Source organism: Neophocaena asiaeorientalis, unplaced genomic scaffold (assembly GCF_003031525.2).
Source record: "Neophocaena asiaeorientalis asiaeorientalis breed wild unplaced genomic scaffold, Neophocaena_asiaeorientalis_V1.1 scaffold14, whole genome shotgun sequence".
Lineage (NCBI taxonomy): Eukaryota > Metazoa > Chordata > Mammalia > Artiodactyla > Phocoenidae > Neophocaena > Neophocaena asiaeorientalis.
In genome coordinates, this window is record NW_020175192.1 from 11,163,179 (window position 1) to 11,182,719 (window position 19,541).

Here is a 19,541-nt window from a genome sequence, read left to right on the forward strand (position 1 = left end):
TGTCAATCATTTCTATATTCTTTATTTCAGTTTCATAATATTCCTGGTATATCATACAGTAACTTTGGCTGAAAGAGGACAAAGGTTTGTTACTGTGTGATTTTTGACACTAGGATCTATAGTATAAAAAAGAGCCAACATTTTAATCCTTAATCTTTTTGAAAAATGGTAGGCAGGATTTTCAGATCTTCAACAAACTTTGCATGAACCTTTCCGTGAATCTGACCTCCTGGATATAAATGAAGAGCTGTAAGTGGTGGATATAGAAGATTTCCATTGTGCCCTACTCTAAGAAATACTCTTTTATTGCCATTACCATTGATACAGTAAGTTAGCATGTTGATTCATCAATCAAGACCACAGTCAACATTTTAAAGGTAAGAATAATTGTATACAGTCATTTCTGGGTTTTATATAGTATATTTTAAGTGCTATTTAATGTGTTAGGAGCAGTTTCAAAAAATAAAAAGTGGTGGATGGCAGAGCTGGGGTTAAATCTAGATTTTACATAAAATTTTTATGCAAAAAATTCCCCTTTAAAGTTCTTTCTCTGTAAGTTGTGTAAGTAGACATTTGTCCTTTTTGCCTGTTCAACCTCAAGACTCCATAAGTTTGGGGAATGCCAACCTTGTGAGCCTTGGAGACAAAGCCCAACTCCCCACATAGAACCCCAAAATGCTAGGTGCGTGACTTCTCAGGCTCCCTTGCAGCTAGGGAGGAGGCATATGACATAGGCTTGGCCGATCAGATGCACCCATTCCTGACTATTCAGAAACCAGTGATGCAAAGAAACAGGTATAGGAGAATCCATTCTAGTGGCAAGTGATGGCAGTTGTGGTAATAATATCAAGGGGCAGCCTGGTGGCAGTCCCAGTGCTTGCCATGTTGGTTTCTAGCTACAGTAATTACAACACCGTGACAGCAATGCTGACCTCACTGGCCCATTTCAGAGTCATGGTTTTGGCCACTGTGTCTCTGGCTGCCTAACTTCTGAACCTGGGTCACCAGCCCTCCCAAAATTCTGTGAGGTACCGTACGTATTATACCATTCCTTTGACTTAAATTAGCCCATGTCAATTTTCAGTGGTTCTCTCAGAACTGTGACTAATACAGTTTTATTTTCTTAAATTACAAGAAAGCTTATCCATCTGTTACAGCACTTGTGCATTGTCATTAAGTATGTGTCCATGTACCTGTCCTTTGCTCCTTTCAAAGCCAGGGAGCATGCCCTACACATCTTTGTACTGTGTGTTCCTCCTGTTTACTGCAGTGCCCAGTACTGTTGAATTGAATGACTGGGAGTAGTGGAAGATGACACTAGAAAATTAGGTTGTGATGTTTGGAGAGGACCTTGATAAATGGATGAAAAGATTAGCAATAAGGAATCATTGAAGACTGTGAAAGGAGGAAATGCCATCAAAGTGGGGTTGGAAGATGAAGGTGGAAATAGCAAAAAAGTAGAGACTTGGGTGGGGATGAGCAGTGAGGCTGTGACTGTCTTTGTGTGAGTTCATAAAGGGCCTGGACTAGGGTGGTGGTAGTGGGAATGGAAAGGAACACGTGCAAGAAAATTTGCAATAGAAGAATCTGCAGAATTTGTGAACTGATTTGAGTCTGGGGCTTGAGGGAAAGGGAAGAGTCAAAACTAGCCCTGACCTTTCCAGCATGAGAACTGGGAGAAGGATGATACCATTAATAGAAAGACCATTAATAAAATACCAAGACAGACAGAAACTGGTTGAAAGGGAGCAGGTGCTAAGTTTTAGACATGTTGAGTTTGTGGTCTCAGTAGGGATCTGGAAATAAAAAAGCTGGAATTTGGGAGAAAAGTCAGGACTAGGGAGACAGATTTGTGCATTACATGCCTGGAGGTCATAGTTAAAGCCACGAGTATATCTATGACCCTTAAGACAAGGAGTGTGAAGAGAGAGAAGAGGCCAGAGCATCAATAATGCCCACATTTAAGGGATGGATAAAGGGCGAAGACCTCGGAAGAAAGGGACAGAATAGAAGTAAAGTCGTGGGGAAGGAGCTCCAGGAAGAGAGAGAAAAGGGTCTTAGGCCACTGAGCCTAAAGGCAGAAGAAAGTTCACAGCAGTGTCAGTGTTCTTCAGCCAAAGACCACAGGAATCTCTGTCTTTGAACAAGGTGGGTTATTACTTGGTGGTGGTGAGGAGTGACATAGAGGGTTATGGGGCGTGTTAGTAAGAGTTCTTTCTGACAGAACCTATTATAGGATATGGGCTTTCACTGGGTATCTTTGGGGAGGGTCTCAGGAAGCAGAGGTTGGCTGTAGACTGATAGCAGAAAGCGGGGGGCAATTCTATGACTGGGTATTGCAGTGGGGTGGCAGCTCCCCAACCCCCATTACTAATAATTGGTAAAGAAGCAGCATTAACTCATTCAGTAAGAGAGGGGATGTTTGGTATTTTGTGCTGCACGGCGACCTTGTCTAAATCTATGAGATTTTTGTCCAACAGGAGAACGATATGGTTCAGCTGTGAGCCTCATATCCATTCTCAGACATCAGGGCTGTTCTTTTCTTTCCCAGGAGGTTATTGGGGACTTTTGAGATTCCAATTTTCGTAGATTTATAGGGAGAAAGAGCAAAATAAAAGTGGCTAAAAGGAGATTCCTTGGTTGAGAAAGCAGCAACTTCAAACTACTCACTCATTCAAAAGAATTCATTTTCTGCCTATTAAGGCCCATCTCTGAAGATAAGAAGATTGCTAGGGAGGGCTGGGTGAAACTATTTGAAGATGAAAAAAAAATCTGCGTATGTTTCTTGAGGGGATGGAGCCAGTAACCAAGGAGGGAGGGGAATTGATGCTGACACAAGAGGTGATAACGGAAGGAATAGACTCTTTCACAACAAACCACAACAAACACTGAACATTTTTTAATGCCTCTTTTATTTTTTGGCCACACCACGCCGGCTTGTGGGATCCTCGTTCCCTGACCAGGGATCAAACCTGGGCCCTCGGCACAGTGGAAGCACGGAGTCCCAACAACTGGACCGCCAGGAAATCCTCTTTTAATGCTTTTTAAGATGTCTTTTTTTTTTTTTTTTTTTTCATTTTGTGTGGGCAAAAAGATCTGTTTGCTTCAAGATTAGGGATAATGATGTGTTTATCCTTATTAATGCCATGCCAACCTCCGTGATAGATCCATGGTTCCTCAGATGGACAACCCCAAACTTGAACACAAGCCCCAATCTACCTTTCCAGCCTTATGTCCCATCTCAGACTCCACATTCCAGCCAGACTGGCAGGACAACTCTTCCATCCTAGCCAACACCTTCTGTCTGGTAAAGATAGTGTATTCGCCAGTTCCAGCACCATCTCCTCTCATGGCCTCTTCTGGGTCTCTGCCTGTGCTATCCTGCACTTCCCTTCCATAGCGCTGACTCCTGTCTCCCGGCCAAAGCACATTCTCTGACCTCTTTCCAAAGCACATTCTCTGACCTCTTTCCAAAGCACTTTTCTTTTTTTCTTTTGGCCTGGCCTCGGCTTGTGGGATCTTAGTTCCCCGACCAGGAATTGAACCTGGGCCCCAGTAGTGAAAGCGCTGGTCCTAACCACTGGACCACCAGGGAATTCCACGAAGCATTTTGATTATACCTTCTAGATAGAGGACTTTTCACAGCCTGACTTGCACTCAAGATCTTTGTTAAACTCTCCGAAGACAGAAAGCATGTTTTTTTTCACTCTAGTATTTGTTTATTCCTCCTCACACTCAAACATCACAGATGATAAACGTTTATTTGTGGAATAAAGTACACCGGGGACAAGTGAATCAAATTATCCCAAAACATTAAACTTCTCCTTATTGATAAAGTTAACACTTTTTGACAGGTCTATCTATCATCTATCTATCTAGAGATTTCTCCAGTATACTGGTATCCAGTATATAGTATATACAATATATAGAAATAGAGATGTATCTATATAGAGCTCTCTCTCTGTATATATATCCTATAAATTAATGAGAAGCTGTTCATTTAAAGTAGGCAAAAGAAATGATCAGACCATTCACTTAAATGAAAACTGAATGGCTGGTATATGAGAGAATGTTCAACTTCTCTAGCAATCAGGCAAATAAAAATGGGTATAGTTGCCCATTACGTTTAAAAAATATATGTCTGATGATATATTCTTCTACATACATGGGCACAGACCGTGGTGATTATCTGCTCAGTAATTAATCCCCTTCTTAGTTCTGTTGGCAAAACCTCAATTTTGTTCTAAATTTCACTTTGCTTATTCATGCACTCAGAAAAGGCTACTCCCTTCCCACCCACAGAAAAATGAATCATGTTTGCCTGAGGTTGTCAGTGGTTTCTTTCCCTTTAATAGCGATTGGTTTAGGCAAAGGCATGAATCAATAACTTCATCCCGGCCAAGAGCTACCCAGGAGGAAGTCTGTTTGTGTGTCGAGGTAGGGAATCAGAGCTCTGGTAGAGGTTTTCTTTATCCATTAAAAGTGATACAGGGGGGCTTCCCTGGTGGCGCACTGGTTGAGAGTCTGCCTGCCGATGCAGGGGACGCGGGTTCGTGCCCCGGTTCGGGAAGATCCCACATGCTGCGGAGCGGCTGGGCCCGTGAGCCATGGCCGCTGAGCCTGCGCATCCGGAGCCTGTGCTCCGCAACTGGAGAGGCCACAACAGTGAGAGGCCCGCGTACCGCAAAAAAAAAAAAAAAAAAAAAAAAAAAAAGAGTTGTCTAGGCATTCTGTCAGTTCTCAGACATTCATCCCCACCACATTATGGAAACTGCCCTTGTGAAGGTCACCAATGACTGTATGATACGAAACCTAATGGATAATTCTCGAGTCTCATCTAGCACGACCTCCCACCAGTATTTGACATTTTGTCAACATTTCCTTCTTGAAATATTTCTTCACTTGTCTTCTGGGACACCCACTCTTTCTTGGTTCTCTTTCTCTTCACTGCCCCCTTCTCAGCATCCTTGGTGGTCTTCCTTCGTGGGTCCTAGCGCTCAATCCTTGGCCTTCTTTTCTTCTCTATCTTCATTCACTCCCTAGATGAGCTGATCCAATTCCATGGCTTTAAGTACCGTCTCTAAACTAACTCCTATAGCCAACTGCCTACCCAACAGCTCCATCTAGGTAGCTAATAGGCATTGTCAACTTAATGTGGTCAAATGAACTCACTTCCTCCTCCAAACCTGCTTCTTTCCCGGTGCTTCCCATCTCAGTACATGGATCACCGCTCACTCAGTTACTCAAAATAAAGATTTGTAGTCATCCTTGAGTTCATTCTTTAAGTGAAAGTTTTTTTGATGGCTTATAATGAAGGCGCTGCCAGGCAAGGGGTTATTGGGGCAACTCACTTTCATACTATGGACCCTGATTGAGAAAAGGATGGTGTTAAAGTAGAGAGAGACTAACTATAGATGTTGTGTGGGGAGATCAGTTGACTACTTAGGAAGAGTTTTGATGAAGTCAGTAGGACATAGGTTGGTACTTAGCTTTATGGGAGCAAAAGCTAAAAAGTTTCAGTGCATTCACACTCTGTCAGGCTAGGGATGAACTCAGTGGCTTTCAACCATGAAGTTTATTTCTCATACATGCTACATGTCTATTGTGGATGGGCCATAGCTCTGCTCCATGTTATCTTCACTCCAGGATTGGCTTGACAAAGTACCCCAATCTGGAATATGGCAGGGGAAAAGCAAGATGGTGAATCACAAGCTAGCTCTTAAATTAAAGCTTCTCCTTAGATGTTACACATGTCCATTAGCCAAAGCAAGTCACATGCCACTCCTATGTTTAGCAGGGTGGACAGTATAATCTTCCTTCAGGAAGAAGAAGTGAATCATTATGAACAATTATACAACCTACCACAGAGGCCATTAGATTTGGCAATTGGGAAATCATCAGTGACCTTTGAAAAGAATTTAACTGGAGACTTGGATTCTAATAATAAGAATAACTATAATTTAGTGATTACCTGCTATAGTCCACATACTGTGGTGAGTTTTTTACGTTTATTATCTCATGTAATCTTTGTTATGGGCTGCATGTTGGTGTCCCCCTCAAATTCATACATTGAAACCTAACCCCCAGGGGGATGGTATCGGGGGTAGGGTCTTTGGGAGATAATCAGGTGGGTGGAAGCTTCATGGTGGGGTTAGTGCTTATAAGAAGAGACAGGACAGGGACTTCCCTGGCAGTCCAGTGGTTAAGACTCTGGCTTCCACTGCAGGGGGCATGGGTTCGATCCCTGGTCAGGGAACTAAGATTCCACATGCCACATGGCATGGCCAAAAAATGAAAAAAAAAAAAAGACAGGAGAGAGCTTGTTTCCCACCAGACACTGGTTCTTTTGCCACCTTGATCTTGGATTTTCCGGCCTCCAGAACTGTGAGAAAGAAATGTTTTTTGTTTAAGCCACCCAGTCTATGGTAATTTGTTATAGCAGCCCAATCTGAGATAATCCTTTCCATTACAGGTGAGGAAATGCAGGTTTACAGAGATTAAATATTGGTTTAAGGTCATATGACTACTGGTAAGTGGTAGAGCAGAGATTCAGGCCAGTTCTGGCTCCAAGGCCAGTATTTTAACCCTTGCAGATTGAAACTTATCAAGCAGAGGCAATAGCAATTTTTTTTTTAGAAAGCTTGTGAGAGAGATGATTGTAGGGTCGCAGAATGTGCCAGCACAAAATATGCCACCTGGGCTTAAGGATTGTTTTGAGCTGAAGACAACTGAGGAGAAGCAGATATAAGAAAAGCTCTCTGTCCTCCCCCTATTTGCCTAAAAGTAGGACATAAATTTGTGAAGGTGTGCCCCCTCCTCTCTCTACCAGGAAGGACAAAAGTTAATCAATGGAGACAACTTTATACCCTTCTCACCCCAGAGATGGCACCAGAGGAAGCTATATAACAAACTTTACTAACTAGCCCTTATCTTCCATTAGTTTCCCCAAATGTTTACCTTTACACAATTTACCACCCTAGAAACTCAACGTCATTTTTGCTCAAAATCTCGTCTCTTCTCTAAAAAATTATTGTTCTTTTGTTAAGATGCTAAGTAAGAGAATTCCTTAGCAGTCCAGTGGTTAGGACTTTGCGCTTTTACTGCTGAGGTGCGGGTTCAGTCCCTGAATCCCTGGTCGGGGATGTAGAATCCCTCAAACCGTGGAGTGCGGCCAAAAAAAAAAAAAGATGCTAAGTAAGCTCTAGTTCTAACCACCCCTTCTTTGCATTACTCATCTCTTGGTACTCGTGTGTGTGTGTGTGTGTGTGTGTGTGTGTGTGTGTGTGTGTGTGTGTTGCACATGCTAATAAACTTCTGTTTGCTTTTCTCTTGTTAGTCTGCCTTTTGTTAGTCTAATTAGAGGGCCCCAGCCTGAGAATTTAAGATGGATTGAGAGGAAAAAGACTGTTTTCTTCCCTCACGGGATGAATGCTTGAGACAGAAGTGGAGTCCTAGAAAGATATTTTCAGGATTGGGCAGCCTGCATCAGAAAGCCGGGCAAAGGGGCTTCCCTGGTGGCGCAGTGGTTGAGAGTCCGCCTGCCGATGCAGGGGACACGGGTTCGTGCCCCGGTCCGGGAAGATCCCACGTGCCGCGGAGCGGCTGGGCCCGTGAGCCACGGCTGCTGGGCCTGCGCGTCCGGAGCCTGTGATCCGCAACGGGAGAGGCCCGCATACCGCAAAAAAAAAAAAAAAAAAAAAGCTGGGGAAAAGGCTCCAAGGGAGCAGAGACTGTCGATGCTAGAGAAATCTAGGACAGGTGATGAGCAGAGTATTGACTACAGCTCTTGATCTGGGTAGATGTGGGCTAATTTGCTTTGTCGGCTATTTTGAGAATGCAGTTATCTGTTTAATTAGTTGAGATGGATTAACTGGTGAGGGGAGTTGAAAAGCAGTTCTTGTTTGATGGCAAAATGAAGTGAATTTATTTGCCTTACCTCAGTTTTCCTCTACCAAGCAACTGTTTAATGCGAAAAATTAAAATGTAAAATTAAGCCACCGCATTAAAAAAATGAAGTTCTGATACATGCCACAACATGAGTGAACCTTGTAACCATTACACCAAGTGAAACAAGCCAGCCACAAGAAGACATATACTGTCTTATTCCATTTATATAAAATATCTAGAATTAGGGTAAATTCATAGAGATAGAAAGTAGATTAGAAGTTACCAGGCGCTGAGGAGAGGAGGAAATGGGGAGTTATCCCTCAATGGGTGCTGAGTTTCTGTCTGGGATGATGAAAAATTCTGGAAATAGTGATGATAGTTGCACAGTGTTGTGAATGTAATTAATGCCACCAAATTGTACATTTTAAAATGGTTGAAATGGCAAAATTATATACATAGACCACAATTAAATAAAATAGTAAAAAAAATTTATGCACCATGTTGAATTGATCATGTGGATATATTGAGTTGTTTTGGGGGATGGGGGGGGTTTGGACAGGCCAGGAGGAAAGGATGTTTTTTAAAATATGCAAAGTATATTTCCCTGAAGAAGTCACCACACTTTCTACCAAAGAGTATGCGGTGTATTATAAGCATCCATGAGATAAGACATAAATTGTTATTGCGTGAATAGCTTGGATCCTTCTTCATATAATTTGACATTCACCACACCCTTCTGATCTGGAAATACCGAGGCTGCCAATATGTAGATGGTTTTAATTATTATAAAGGTTTATTTTATTTAAGCATCAGTGGTGGAGACTTTGTGTATATTACACAAACAGCCGTGTCTTTATAAAATAGTCATGGCCCTCACCTCAGAGTGAAATGTTTTTCATATGCCTTCCCTAAGCTAGAGGCTGCTTCAGAAGCAATTCACATGGTGTCTATGTTGTGTAACAAGGATGAGGAGGCAGAATAAAAGTCTATATGTTTAGCTCCAAATCATGAATTCTGTGAAATCTAGCTAATTTGGGCTGATGTTTGGCCACGCGGTTATCATGCAAATCATCATGTAGTCAACATTACCAGCAGACAAAACAGAATCCTTTTTTAGTTCATGTGTAGTGTGGTGTCCATGTATAAGTACATTTGACACAAAAATGGCCTAATTATGGGCCATATAGGGAGCACATTTTTCTCTTCACTTGAGTACCTTCAGAGTGCAGGAAGTCACACCAAAGTATTTTGAATGAGTGCAGTCATCGCTTTCAGTGCAATGACCTAGTCACAGGCAACAGGATGTATAAAGAGGAGTGATGCCACTGCTTGATGACATTGATCATGTATATATTTTAATGGTTTGCTGGGGTGTGTAGGGGAGGGTGTCAAGTTGGGCAATGATAATAATGGCTAATATTGGGGTAAAGGTGGGGGCAGTTGACATTTGAGGGTTTGGATTATAAATAACATATTCTAATACTGGCATTAGAAGGCAGTTAAGTGTCCTATAGCTGTTCCAACTGGCTGAAATGAGACAGGACATTGAAATAAAGGAATACTTGTGAGCATTTTGTCCAAGTAATTAAATAAGGAGGCCATAGACTAAGGTGGCTCCAGAGCCTTGGTAAGTCTACACGTGAAACCACAACCTAAGCTGGAGTCACTGGAATCCGAGAAAACAAAATTTAAGAACAACTAATCACAAACAGCCAACCAGGATTTCCGACTAAGGCAACTGCTTTAGAGCTGTAGCCAACCAATACTTTCTTTTATTTGCTTCCTCCTCTTCTCTGTAAAAACCTTTCCCCTAGCTGCTGTCAGTGGAGTGTTCCTAACCATTTTTGTTTGTTTGTGGCTGATTTGAATTGCTATTTGCTTAAACGCTTCTAAATTTTAATGTACCTTAGTTTATCTTTTAACAGTTCATTGTGTGCTCTCTGTGTGGTAGATCTACTTCTGTAAAAGCATGAGTCGCTAATTGTTAAACTCCTAAGTTTCAAGTGACTAGGTAACGAGCATGTGTGGAAGTTTTATTAAACACAGTGGAAACAAATGAAGACCACTCACGTGAGAACAGAGACTGCATCCCTTGCTATGTAGCAAGAGATTCAGCCACCATCTCTTTGGCAGAGACTCAAAGGCAATCACAGAGAGGGGAAGTGTTATAGTGCAAAAAAGGAGGGGGGATGCTTCTGGTATGTTCTGATTAAAGTTTGTTGGCAGGGGAAGCTGGGGGAGGGGTGTCTGAAATAGGGAAGTTGGCAGCCTTTGAGTAAATCCTGACCATTCTGAGCTAATTGCTGCAAAGGTTGTGGCTTGGTTTTTTAAGTGGGCCAGAGTTTTCTTATCATATATGGTCTAGCCATTGTCCATTTGTATATAAAGTCTCTCATTCATTAATAAAGAAGCTAACAGAACGGTAGAACTGATTCCACAAGGTTATGGTAAATTGGGATTTATAAAATCATTGGGGAAAGGATAAGATAAAACTAATTGATACAAAACTGGCTCATGTTTCTCAGGACAATGCAATTTTAAGCTTTGGGATTTTTTTTTTTTTTTGCAGTGGACACCTGCTTCTCATTACACCTCATCAGTTTTTTACCAGTTACTCTCTGATTCTCCTGGGTTATAAAACCTCTGAGTCCTCATAAACTGTTATACAAATGAAGCTACCTTTCCTGAGGGTGTCAGATGAACATCAAGTGAGTTTATTACAAAATCCTGTAGAAAGAAATCAATTTTAAAACGACACACAATCGTCTTTTGGCTTTATTTCCAAATTTTGAGTAAATATTTACGTATTATCTCATACAATCTTCACAACAGTCCAATGAAAGTAACGTATTGTGGTAGTACAATTATTATTCCCATTTCCCAGACCTGAAAACCGAAACGCAGGTTAAGTAACTTGAGGAGTAACCAGCACTAGGTAAACGACAGCTGTAGAATAGTTGAGCACTGGCTATGCGCAGCTTCAAGTTGGAGTGAGGAAAGGCCGGCCACACGAAATTTGACACGCTCCAATACGTTGCAGGTCGTGGGCAAGGCCAATTATCTTTTCCGTCGCCTTATTTCTACCCCTTATGCAGCTTCTGAATCCGAAATCCTTTTCCAAGAGAGTTTACAGGGGGGGCGGTTGGGAGTTCAGAAACTGAACTTCACATCAGGATTTGCCTTTGCTAGCTGTGCTGTCCCGAGCAAGTTATTTAGTTTCACTGGGCCTCTTGTTTCCTCAGTTGAAAAAGAGAGAGCTGGAACAATGTTCTTCGAAGTTTAGGTGATGGTGACTGACATTCGATGTAAAGTCACAGAACATCTGATAGACAGTAACTTGAAAGATCTCGTCGCCATTTGGGTTAAACAGATCCCAGAGCACGCTGCAGGAGGATTTAGTAGCTTTACAGTTGTATTTCTGTGAAGGAAAGATTTCTTCCCTCTCAGCTGCGGCTACTTAACTCCCACTTAAGCCCCGCTCCCAACCACCCTCCCGTTGTCATGGAGACCAGGGACGCCCCAGCTCTGGATTCCCCTCCCCGGGCGGGGTACATGAGGACGCATGCGCGTTCTCGGCGGCCGAGGGGCCGCGGTGGCTGCCGGGACTGAGCTCCGAACCCGCGGATCAGGAAGTGGCGGGCGGAGCCCGTGGCCGAGTAGCCGCCTGAGACGCCGCCGCCGCCGCCAGTGCGGAGACCCCCGACCTGGCGGGGTAGCGCTGGGCGTGCGTGCGGGCGAGCGGGGGCGCTGACGACGAGCAGGAAGCGGCGGCCACGCAGGCGTGTGCGGCTGTTGAGGAGGAGGCTCCGGGAGGCGGCGGCCGGGCTCGTGGGGCGGCCCTCCTGGCTCAGGTAGGGGCTGCAGCAGCGGGGTGAGGGGCGCGGAGCCCCGGCCTGTTGTTCCTCCGGGCCGCCTCCGCCCGGGGGCGAGCGGGCCTCCCACCCCGCGGGAGGCTGGGGCCGCCGTTCCCGGCGCGAAACGCTGAAACCTGCTAACAGCTTCTCGGGAGCATCGTCTTTTAGGCCGGAGGTTCATTGAGCAAAGTTTTGGGTTAGAAAGAGGGGACATTCACATCGGAGAGCTGATTTGTGCCTCTTTTTGGCCCCCCAGCTTGCATTAGCAGCTGCTGTAGGAACCAGGTGTGTGGAGTTTGGGGAAACGGTGCCCAGCCACCCAAAGGCTGGGATGTAGGTGCTTCTTCCTGGCCTGTTTAGAGCTGCCTTTTGGAGACCTACTTTGGAATGATTCCTAAGCTTGAGTTATAATGGTTGTTTCCTGCAAAGCCTAAAGACATTTCCCGAAACAAATAGCTGCGCTAACCACTTTTCCGTCCACCTCTACGTTTCTGTCATTTAAGAGGTGAGCAAGTGTCTATTCTCAGCTCGCCGGCTATTCATAGCAGTGTTGGCACCTGCGAGGCGCAGGCGGGAAAGAGGCGAGAGAGGAAAGAGCAGAAAGGTTGGAAGAAGTCAAATGATAAAGTGGAAAGAATGTGGGCTTTGGAGCCAGAAGATTTTCTTTTAATTTTTGGTTTCTTATTGGGGGAACACATGGACTCTCTGAGTTGTGGTTTGTTTTTTGTTAATATCAGATGGGCAGGATGATGTGTCCTGTCTACAACACAGGTCAGTACATGTAAAACTCTACAGGTACTGCGTAGTCTTGTGAGGAAAAGTTAGGTGGAGCATGTGATGGTGAAAGACCTTAAACCTGTTCTACGTGCCTTTGAACTTGACTCATAACCACACAGGTCGCCTTTGCTTGGGAGGCCTTTACCAGTATTTCAGGTCTGGAGTGAGGGGCACCTGATTTAGGAGTCAGGATATTCGTGTCCTGGCTCAGGTACTTTCAGCTGTGTAACCTTAACGATGCCTCTTCACTTCAGATTTCACGTATTAAAATAGAAATAACGCGAAGTACCAGTTACCTCGTAGAGTTGTGAGGATCAAATGCTGTAAACATCAGGTTTTTGTAAACTGTAAGGCTTTTGTTTAAATCTGTGTTAAAATCATGGTTATAACAGACGGGGTTAGTTATCTGTCTTTACAAGGTGAACTCAACAGATAACAGATGTTTCCTGTTTTAGGTTTGTTGCCCTCCCCTTATCACTGGGGAATTCTCCTTTCTTCTTCTGACACTTCTCCTCCCCAAGACTGCCTCCTGCCTTCCTCACCCCAGTGTAATCATTCGGTTACTTCTTTTCAGATCCAGCTCGAAATAATAGTACTGAAATAACATATATTTTATAGCTTTACTATTTAGAAAATCATTTTCACAAACATTTTCTCAGTTTATTCTTACAGTTGGGCTAGATGTAGACAGCATTGGTAGTACCCTTATTTTACTTATGATAAAATTGGATTTAGGGAGGTCTAGTGGATTGCCCAGGTCATGTTGCTATTAGGGATTAGAACTGAGGGAAGAAGGCAGGTCTTAGATTCGAGGTCCCGTGCCGGTGATTCTTTTTTCGTTCCTTAGCTGAAGTTTACTCTGATTATTTCTTATCAATGCTTTTATATATGTATATATTTTAAATTTTATTGAAGCATAGTTGGCTTACGATGTTGTGTTTAATTTCTGCTGTCCGGCAGAGTGACTCAGTTATACATATATATTCTTCATATTCTTTTCCATTATGGTTTATCTCAGGATATTGAATATTGTTCCTTGTACTTTACACTGGGACCTTGTTTATGTGTCCTACGTATAATAGTTTGCATCTGCTAACCCAAACTCCCAGTCCTTACCCCTCCCTGCCACCCCCCTGCTTGGCAACCACAAATCTGTTCTTTATATTTGTGAGTCTGTTTTTGTTTCGTAGATATGTTCATTTGTGTCATATTTTAGATGCCACATACAAGTGATAGCATATGGTATTGGTGTTTCTCTTTCTGACTTCGCTTAGTATGATGATCTCTAGGTCCATCCGTGTTGCTGCAAATGGCATTATTTCATTCTTTTTAATGGCGGAGTAATTATTCAATGCTTATATTTTTACCTTCTAGCATGCTAAGTCATGTTTTATTTATTTAATTTATTTATTTTTGGCTTAATTGGGTCTTTCGTTGCTGCGCGTGGGCTTTTCTCTAGTTGCAGCGAGGGGGTTACTCTTCGTTGTGGTTTGCGGGCTTCTCATTGCGGTGGCTTCTCCTGTTGTGGCTCACGGGCTCTAGGGGCGCGGGCTTCAGTAGTCGTGGTGCACAGGCTCAGTTGCTCCGTGGCATGTGGGATCTTCCTGGACCAGGGATCGAACCTGTGTCCCCTGGATTGGCAGGCGGATTCTTCACCACTGTGCCACCACAGAAGTCCCTATTCATTGCTTTTTAACCGAGGTGCTCAGTGCTTTCATGTTCTCAAATGTAAGCTTATTGAAGGCAAGGATTTATCTTCCAGAACTTTTCATAGGTTGTAGTACAGTGCCTCACAAACAGAAGAAATTTTTTTTAATATATTGGTTTTTTAAAATTAATTTATTTTTTAAAATTTTATTTATTTTTGGCTGTGTTGGGTCTTTGTTGCTGTCAGCGGGATTTCTCTAGTTGCCTTGAGCGGGGGCTACTCTTTGTTGCGGTGCGTGGGCTTCTCATTGCGGTGGCTTCTCTTGTTGTGGAGAATGGGCTCTAGGTGCGCGGGCTTTGGTAGTTGTGGCTCGCGGGCTCTGGAGCACAGGCTCAGTAGTTGTGGTGCTCGGGCTTAGTTGCTCTGTGGCATGTGGGATCTTCCCGGACCAGGGCTTGAACTCGAGTCCCCTGCATTGGCAGGCGGATTCTTAACCACTGCGCCACCAGGGAAGCCCAAACAGAAGACATTTAATAAGGGATTGTAAAGCCATTAACAATGAGGCTAGAGCAATTTAAAGATGTTCTTCTGTTCATTATTCACTTAAATATTTATTGAGCTACCCCATGCTTGAAGGCTTTCAAAGTATAAGAGTCTTTTTCCTCTGGGACTTTGTTTCCCAACTTACGAACACTAGTCTTAGTAGTATAGAAATCATTTTTGTAGTCAGCTTGTGTACTTCTGAGACTCTCCATGGGGTTCTAGGGAGAGTTCAGACAAGAGAGGAATGTTTTAAAGTACTTGTTGAATGACCTGTGGCTTCCCTGGTTGTACTGAAGTTGCTTAGAATTGTAGAGTTGTTTTTTTTTTTTTTTTTTTCCCGGGATGCGGGCCTCTCACCGCTGCGGCCTCTCTCGTTGCGGAGCACAGGCTCCGGACGCGCAGGCTCAGCGGCCATGGCTCACGGGCCTAAGCCGCTCCGCGGCATGTGGGATCCTCCCGGATCGGGGCACGAACCCATGTCCCCTGCATCGGCAGGTGGACTCTCAACCACCGCGCCACCAGGGAAGCCCAGAATTGTAGAGTTTTAAAACTGGGAAAAAACCCAAAGAAGTCTAGTCCCACCTCCTTCCAAATCAGGAATTTCTGTAGCTATTTCTAACATATGAATCCAGCCTCTTCACTACTTATGAGAGTCCACCAGTTTTAAAATATACCTTTTAATTTATAAGCAATTCTGATGGTTCTCATTTTTTTGCAATGAGCCTAAATTTGTCTCCTAATTTCCACCCAGTAGTCCTGCTGTTGTTCCTAAAGCAGCATTGTCCAATAGGAATACAGTGTGAGCTGCAAGTGTGAGCCACACATGTAATTTAAAATTTTCTAGTAGCCATAATTTAAAAAAGAAAAAATAAGGGAAATTAATTTAATATTTTACTTAACCCAGTATATCCAAACTATTATCACATTAGCGTAATCAGTCTAAAATATTTCAGTAATTTAAAAGTTCTTTTCGTTGTATTGAGTCTTTTAAATGCGGGTGTATTTTACACTTAGAGTACATCTCAACTCTAGCCCCATTTCAGGCGCTCTCTCAGCACTTCTGCCAGTGGCTGTTTGTTGTATTGGACAGTGTAGTTCTAGAGCTTTAGAGAATAATCCTATTTTTCTTTACTAGTGCCTAACACAGTGCTTGGCATATAAGAGGCACTAATTAAAGAATTTTTTGAGTGAATGAGTAAGTGAATAAATACAAGTGCTAGAGAACTAGTAATAAAAGGTAGTTCTGTTTGGGAAATAACTCTTGTTGAGACCTGTGGATTTGGCACATAGATTTGAGTGGCTGGAATCTGTATTAAAGAAACTTATTTTTATCTTTGCAGCATTATGGATCCAAGTCTCTTGAGAGAACGGGAGCTGTTCAAAAAACGAGCTCTTTCCACTCCTGTAGTAGAAAAACGTTCTGTATCTTCTGAGTCATCTTCATCATCATCAAAGAAGAAGAAAGCGAAGCTAGAACATGGAGGATCATCAGGCTCTAAACAAAATTCTGGTTAGTAGAATTGACTCTTTTTTTTTTTTTTTTTTTTGCGGTATGCGGGCCTCTCACTGTTGTGGCCTCTCCCGTTGCGGAGCACAGGCTCCGGACGCGCAGGCTCAGCGGCCATGGCTCACGGGCCCAGCCGCTCCGCGGCATGTGGGATCTTCCCGGACCGGGGCACGAACCCATGTCCCCTGCATCGGCAGGCGGACTCTCAACCACTGCGCCACCAGGGAAGCCTGATTCTTTAGGACTGTTCAGCTTTTATTTTTCGGGAAACCATTTAGTTCATTTTTCAGTTCATCATTCGTATTGTTTGTTAGGTACTTTGTTAAGTGTAAGGGATGGGATGATGAGAATTTTTTGCTCTTTAGATGTTAATAGTTGTTTTGTAGTTAGAATTTAGGTTATTATCTTTAAGAAGAAAAAACACTTCACTGAGGTTTAATCTATATACTGTACCATTCACTCGTTTTAAGGGTATAATTCAAAGATTTTTAGTAAGTTTACAGAGTTGTGCAACAACTATTACTACAATTGAATTTTTGTTCCCCCCTCAGCCTCTGATAATTAGTAATCTACTTCTTTCTCTATATATTTGCCTTTTCTGGACATTTCATATAAATGGAATTGCACAATATGTGTTCTTCAGTATGTGGCTTCTTTTACCTGGCATCTGTTGAGATGATAATGTTCTTCTTCTTCTTTGTTAATATGGTATATTACATTAACGGATTTTCAGATGTTAAACCAACCTTGCATTCTTGGAATAAATCCTACTTGGTCATGGTGTGTAATCCTTTGTTGTGGGATTCAGTTTGCTGACATTTTGTCCAGGATTTATCCATGTTGTAGTATGTATCAGTATTTCATTCCATTTTATTGCTAAAGAGTATTCCATTGTATGATATATACCACAGTTTGTTTATCTGTTCACCAGTTAATGGACATTTGGATTATTTCCACTTTTTGGCTATTATGAATAGTGCTGCTGGGAACATTCACATACAAGTCTTTGTATGGATGTGTATTTTTTTCCTCTTGGATAGAATTCCACTTAAGAGTGGAATTTCTTGGTCATGTGGTAAATTTATGTTTAATTTTTTAAGAAACTACCAAAATGGCTCTACCGTTTTACATTTTCACCATCAATGCGTGTGGGTTCCATTTTTTTTTTCTTATTCTTGCCAACACTTGTTATTCCGTGTCATTTTGATTGTAGCCATTCTGGTGGGTGTGAGGTGGTATTATTGTGGTTTTAATGTGCAGTACCCTAATGACTAATTATGTTGAACATCATTTCATGTGTTATTGATCATGTGTCTTTTGGTGAAATGTCTATTCAGAATTTTTTGCCCATTTGAAAAAATTGGGTTGTCTTCTTCCTACTGATTTGTAAGAGTTCTTTATATATTCTGGGTACAGTTTCTTGATCCAATATCACAAGTGTTCCTGGTGTCATATTTAAGGAATCTTTGCCTAACCCAAGGTCATAAAAAATTCCTCCTGTGTTTTCTTCTAAGAGTTTTATAGTTTTAGCTCTTAGATTTAGGTCTGTGATATGTTTGAGTTGATTTTTTTATGTAGGGATTAACATAAGGTTGTAAATTCATCTTCTTGTGTGTGGTTATTCGGTTATCCCTGCACCATTTCTTGAAAAAACTTTCTTTTTCCCATTGACTTGCATTGGCATCATTGTTGAATATCAGTTGACTACAAATGAGAGTTTTTTCTGGAATCTAAATTAGGTTCCGTTGACTCATATTTCTGTTCTTATGCCAGTATGATATTCTCTTGATTGCTGTAGCATTCTAGTGACATTTTGAAATTGGGAAGTGTGGAAGTAAGTCCTTCAGTTTTTTCTTTTTTTCAAAGTTGTTTTGGTTTTTCCTGGAGCCTTTGCATTTCCATATAAATTTTAGGATCAGCTTGTCAGGTCTCATCTGTAAAAGAGCCAGCTGTGATTTTGATAGGGATTGCATTGAGAATTGCTATCTTAACAATATTAAGTCTTTCAGTCAATTAACATGGCTCTCTTTCCGTTGTTTTAGGTTTCTAATTTCTTTCAGCAATGTTATGTAGTTTTTAATGTATGTCTTGCTTTGTTAAATTCTAAATATTTTATTCTTTTTGATATTGTGAATGAAATTGTTTTCTTAATTTGATATTTGGTTTGTTAATTGCTAGTATATGGAAACAGTAGATTTTTGTACACTGATCTCAAACTCTGCAACCTTGCTGAACTCATTATTTCTAGTTTTTTGTGTGGATTTTTTAGGATTATCTATATGTAAGATTTTGTCATCTGCGAATAAGAACAGTTTTACTTCACCTTGCCAATATGAATGCCTTTTCTTTCTTTTTCTTGACTGTTAATATTGGCTAGTAATAGAAGTAGTGAGTGTGAATATCTGCCACTTGTTCCTATCTTAGAGGGAAAGCATTCAGTCTTTGACTATTATGTGTGTTAGCTGCAGGGTTTTTGTAGGTGCCCTTTATCAGGAGTTCCCCTCTATTTTTAGTTTGTTGAGAGCTTTTAATATAAATGGGTAGTGGATGTTGTTAAATGCTTTTTCTGCATCTATTGAGGTAATCATGTTTGTTTTTATTTTTTATTAATATTGTATATTACATTAATCTGTTTTCAGATGTTAAACCACTTATATATTCTTGGAATAAATCCTATTTGGTCATGGTGTGTAATCCTTTTTACTTGTTGTGGGGTTCACTTTGCTGAATAATCTACTTCTGTAATACTTTGTACAGAATTTTTGTATCTGTACTCGTGAGGAATATGGTCTGTAGTTTTCTTCTCTTGTGCTTATTGGGGTATTTCTGGCCTCAAACGATTTGCGAAGTATTTCCTTTTCCTCTGTTTTCTGGAAAAGTTTGTGAAGGTTTGATATAAATTTCTCCTTAAATATTTGATAGAATTCACTAGGGAAGCCATTTGGGCCTGAGCTTTCCTTTGTGGGATGCTCTTGGTTGAAATTTCTTCTTACAGATCTATTCAGATTTTCTATTTCTTCTTGAGTTAATTTGGTAGTTTGTCTTTTTAGGGGTTTGTCCATGTCATCATCTACATTGTCCAAAGTTTTTTAGGGTATTCGCTTTTGATTTCTATAACGTCAATAGTGATATCCCTCCCTTCTTTCATTTCTGATCTTAGGAATTTTTTGTTTGTTTATTTGTTTTTGTTTTGCTTTCTGGTTAGTCCAGTTTAAAGGTTTGTCAATTTTGTTGATCTTTTAAAAAAAACAACTCTTTGTTTCACTGATTTATCTGTTTTTCTGGTTTTTAAAAATTTCATTTATTTCCACTTCAGCATTTATTA

At 41.6% G+C, this 19,541-nt stretch overlaps 1 protein-coding gene across 1 annotated transcript in view; it reads left to right on the forward strand.

Moving 5' to 3' along the window:
- Positions 1-11,415: 11,415 nt before the first annotated feature.
- GTF2E2 (general transcription factor IIE subunit 2) overlaps positions 11,416-19,541 on the forward strand; it is a 68,053-nt gene continuing 59,927 nt past the window's right edge. The window contains exons 1-2 of the mRNA XM_024765166.1: positions 11,416-11,738; positions 16,050-16,219. Of these exons, the coding sequence (XP_024620934.1) occupies positions 16,054-16,219 (166 nt within the window). The 5' untranslated portion in view covers positions 11,416-11,738; positions 16,050-16,053. The remainder of the gene's footprint in view (positions 11,739-16,049; positions 16,220-19,541) is intronic.